Source organism: Eumetopias jubatus, unplaced genomic scaffold, assembly GCF_037043125.1.
Source record: "Eumetopias jubatus isolate StellerSeaLion01/CBP00866 unplaced genomic scaffold, mEumJub1_p1.0 scaffold_9, whole genome shotgun sequence".
NCBI classification, from domain to species: Eukaryota; Metazoa; Chordata; class Mammalia; order Carnivora; family Otariidae; genus Eumetopias; species Eumetopias jubatus.
The window spans coordinates 92,927,916-92,932,095 of NW_028274815.1; the positions used below are offsets into that span (position 1 = coordinate 92,927,916).

General features: G+C 58.5%; 1 protein-coding gene across 1 annotated transcript; it reads left to right on the top strand.

Annotated features, from left to right (window-relative positions):
- Positions 1-619: 619 nt before the first annotated feature.
- FOXA2 (forkhead box A2) lies at positions 620-3,059 on the top strand. The gene is made up of 2 exons (XM_028123781.2): positions 620-706; positions 1,752-3,059. Exons 1-2 carry the CDS (start codon positions 620-622, stop codon positions 3,057-3,059), a joined length of 1,395 nt encoding a protein of 464 aa, XP_027979582.1.
- Positions 3,060-4,180: the final 1,121 nt, after the last annotated feature.

Genomic DNA, 4,180 nt, shown 5'->3' on the forward strand with positions numbered 1-4,180 from the left:
GCGCCGAGGGGCAGGTGCCGGGCGCCTGCCGAGGCTCCCTCTCACCTAGGTGTGAGCTGATTATTCAAATGGGCTGCCCCGGGTCTGGGGATTGGAGGCCCGCGCCGGCGCGCCGCGCTATATCACCAGCCGCCCACGTCACTGCGGCACTTGTCCGCTCCGCGGTCTACACCTCCTCCTCCTCCTCCTCTCCTCCTCCTCCTCCTCCTCCACCTCCTCCTCCTCTCCTCCTCCCTTTTTCCACCCCCCCACCCGCCCCCGCGCCGCGCGCTTCCCGCCGCCTCCCGGCAGCTCGCACTGCCAACCTCGGCCTCCGCCCGGCAGCCCGCAAGCGCGGCGGCGGCGGCGGCGGCGGGCGGCGGGCGCTCCCTGCAGCGGGGCTCGGGTCCGGGCCTCCTCCCATTCTTGGCCCCCTCCTCCCGTGGCTGACCCCTCCCGCCCATTCCAACTACCGCCTCCGGCCGGCCAAGGAAGAAAGAGGGAGTGGAACCGGAGAGAGGGAGTGCGAGAGAGGGAGGGAGGGGACCGTGCCTTGGCTGACTTTTTTTTTTTTTTAAAGAGGGTGGGGGTGGGGGGTGATTGCTGGTCGTTTGTTGTGGCTGTTAAATTTTAAACTGCCATGCACTCGGCTTCCAGTATGCTGGGAGCGGTGAAGATGGAAGGGCACGAGCCGTCCGACTGGAGCAGCTACTATGCCGAGCCGGAGGTAGGCACTCGCCTTTTCCAGGGGGAAGTGGGGTGGTGGCGTTCGCACTGTTCCCCAACCTCAGGACCGCTTCCCTCGCCGGCACCCGCCCCCCACCCCCAGCCGCTCTGGGCAGCCGCCTTTTCCACCCTCCTTCGACTCAAATGGGTCTCTTTTTTATACGACACACTGTTAGCCTTGAGATAATATTAACTTTGTGATCAAATATTGACTTGCGGCGCCTCCAAATCCTCTTCGTGGCCGAGCCACGCACTATCCTAACAGAGTTATGTTTGGCAGCGCGCGGCTGGGGAGGGGTGGGAGGTCGGCCGGCGAGGGGGTGGGGAGCTGGAGAGAAGGTGGGTAGGAGTTGGGGGCTGAGGTAGAGGCAGATTCAAAAACTAGGGACAAAGAGAAAGGAAGTTTGTGGCTGCAAAGCCCAGCCGCGTGTAGTTCAGTTCTCGGTCTCCGCGTAGTTCAGTTCTCGGTCTCCTCCCTGCCCCTCCACTCAATGCCTCCAGCTGGCCCCGGACTCTAAGCAGGCACTGGGTTTTGGTTCCCCTGGGGCCAAGGATGGGGTCCCGAGAGAAAAGATGAACAGAGAGGACCCTGGGACAATCTCCGCTTAAGGCCGCCAGGGCGCCCTAGGCTGTGACCCACAGGTTGTTCACTTGGGTCGGAGGTGGCATCCGAGGCCGCGGCGCGGACTCGGTGTGCTGACCTGAGAGTTGGGGAAAGGAGACGCATTTGGGGTGCCTGGCTTAGGGGTACTCCGGGGGACCCTTACTTTAGAATCTGAGCACGGAACAGAAGGGCTAGGATCCGGCTCCATGCAAACTGCCGCAGCCAGCTTGCCACCTCCTCGAGGGCTATCCCGGCGCGCTCCGGGTGAAACTGACTTGGTGTCCGGGGCCGGGGCGGGGGGCGGGGGGAGCAGGCGAGGGAAGGACTCTCCAGAGACCTCCCCGCAGGCGGGGGCTGGGCTAGCCCGGTGGGTAGGAGGTCAGGGCACGCTCTAGTTTCGGTGCTAACCCTGTGCGCCTCCCTCCCTGGGCTCTGTCCGCAGGGCTACTCCTCCGTGAGCAACATGAACGCCGGCCTGGGGATGAATGGCATGAACACGTACATGAGCATGTCCGCGGCTGCCATGGGCAGCGGCTCCGGCAACATGAGCGCCGGCTCCATGAACATGTCCTCGTACGTGGGCGCGGGCATGAGCCCGTCCCTGGCCGGCATGTCCCCCGGCGCGGGCGCCATGGCGAGCATGGGCGGCTCAGCCGGGGCGGCCGGCGTGGCGGGCATGGGGCCGCACCTGAGTCCCAGCCTCAGCCCGCTCGGGGGACAGGCGGCCGGGGCCATGGGCGGCCTGACCCCCTATGCCAACATGAACTCCATGAGCCCGATGTACGGGCAGGCAGGCCTGAGCCGCGCGCGCGACCCCAAGACGTACCGGCGCAGCTACACGCACGCCAAGCCGCCCTACTCCTACATCTCGCTCATCACCATGGCCATCCAGCAGAGCCCCAACAAGATGCTGACGCTGAGCGAGATCTACCAGTGGATCATGGACCTCTTCCCCTTCTACCGGCAGAACCAGCAGCGCTGGCAGAACTCTATCCGCCACTCGCTATCTTTCAACGACTGCTTCCTCAAGGTGCCCCGCTCGCCCGACAAGCCCGGCAAGGGCTCCTTCTGGACCCTGCACCCCGACTCGGGCAACATGTTCGAGAACGGGTGCTACTTGCGCCGCCAGAAGCGCTTCAAGTGTGAGAAGCAGCTGGCCCTGAAGGAAGCCTCAGGCGCCACGGGCGGTGGCAAGAAGGCGGCCGCGGGGGCCCAGACCTCGCAAGGCCAGCTCGGGGAGGCCGCCGGGCCGGCCTCCGAGACTCCGGCGGGCACTGAGTCGCCCCACTCGAGCGCCTCTCCGTGCCAGGAGCACAAGCGAGGGGCCCTGGGGGAGCTGAAGGGAACGCCAGCCGCGGCCCTGAGCCCCCCGGAGCCGGCGCCGTCGCCGGGGCAGCAGCAGCAGCAGGCGGCGGCCCACCTGCTGGCCCCCCCCCATCACCCAGGCCTGCCGCCCGAGGCCCACCTTAAGCCGGAGCACCACTACGCCTTCAACCACCCTTTCTCCATCAACAACCTCATGTCCTCGGAGCAGCAACACCACCACAGCCACCACCACCACCAGCCCCACAAAATGGACCTCAAGGCCTACGAACAGGTGATGCACTACCCTGGCTACGGTTCCCCAATGCCGGGTAGCCTGGCCATGGGCCCGGTCACGAACAAAGCGGGCCTGGACCCCTCGCCTCTGGCGGCAGACACCTCCTACTACCAGGGAGTATACTCCCGGCCCATAATGAACTCCTCTTAAGAAGACGGCTGGAGCGGGCTAGCCTGGGACAAGGACAAGAGAGAGGAAGTGGGGCGGAGAGTTTGAGGAAGGGGTGTTAGCGGGATCCAAGGGAGAAGATATCCATTACATCCCCACCCCCAGGACAGCAGTCTCCCCTCACCTTCGGCAGCTCTCCCTCCCAAACAGAGGGGCCACACTGATATCTGTTATTCTATATAAGGAGGGAAGGCAAAAAGAGAAATAGTCAAAAACAAACAAACACAGAAAAGAGGAAGAAAAGAGCAAAAAGCCTCCTGTTTCCACTACTGTGTAGACGCCTGCTTCTTTAAGCATTTGAGAGTTCTGATTTTTTGTTGTTGTCTTTCTCCTCCAGTGCTGCTGTTGCAGAGAAGTCTTACTTTATTAAAAAAAAAAAAAAAAAAACCAACAAAAACAAACAAAAACAAAAACAAAAAAAAACCCACAAACTTTTGTGAGTGACTCAGTGTAAAACCATGTAGTTTTAACAGAGAAGCAGAGTTGTACTATTGTTTAAAAAGAAAAAAAAGATGTAAGGGTCTGTTGTAAATGACCAAGAAAAAAAAAAATGCATTCCCATTCTTGACACGGTGAAATCCAGGTCTCGGGTCTGATTAATTTATGGTTTCTGCGTGTTTTATTTATGGCTTATAAATGTGTGTTCTGGCTGAAAGGGCCAGAGTTCCACAAATCTATATTAAAGTGTTATTGCCAGTTTTACCCCTTGAATCTTCAAGATTTTTTTTTTTCCCTTTGCCTGACTTGAAAAATAAACAGGTCCAGAAAGTATTTAAAAGTGTGGGGAAGGGGATCCTGGCCGGTTGCTGATTTCATTTTATTTTGGTGAAGGGGAGGCATGATGGTTGTTGTTTTAACATTTTATTATTAAAACTTTCAGACACACTGAAGTTGAACAGATTTTACAGAAAACACAGATGTACCCATTGCCCAGATCCAACAGTTATTGTTTCACTATACTTGTTATATCACATATCTGTCCAGCTATTTACACCTCTGTTCATCAATTCAGGTTATTTTTTCTAAATGCATTTCAGATGCTATCAAGCGCATTCAGAGTGGTGTGGCCATAGACCTAAACTCATTTCAAAGTAAATTTCAGA

Bases quoted from the DNA above. Each gene is read 5' to 3' on its own strand.
- FOXA2 (XM_028123781.2), top strand. From the start codon at position 620: ATGCACTCGGCTTCCAGTATGCTGGGAGCGGTGAAGATGGAAGGGCAC. The intron at 707-1,751 runs GTAGGCACTCGC...CTCTGTCCGCAG, and splicing joins GCTACTATGCCGAGCCGGAG to GGCTACTCCTCCGTGAGCAA.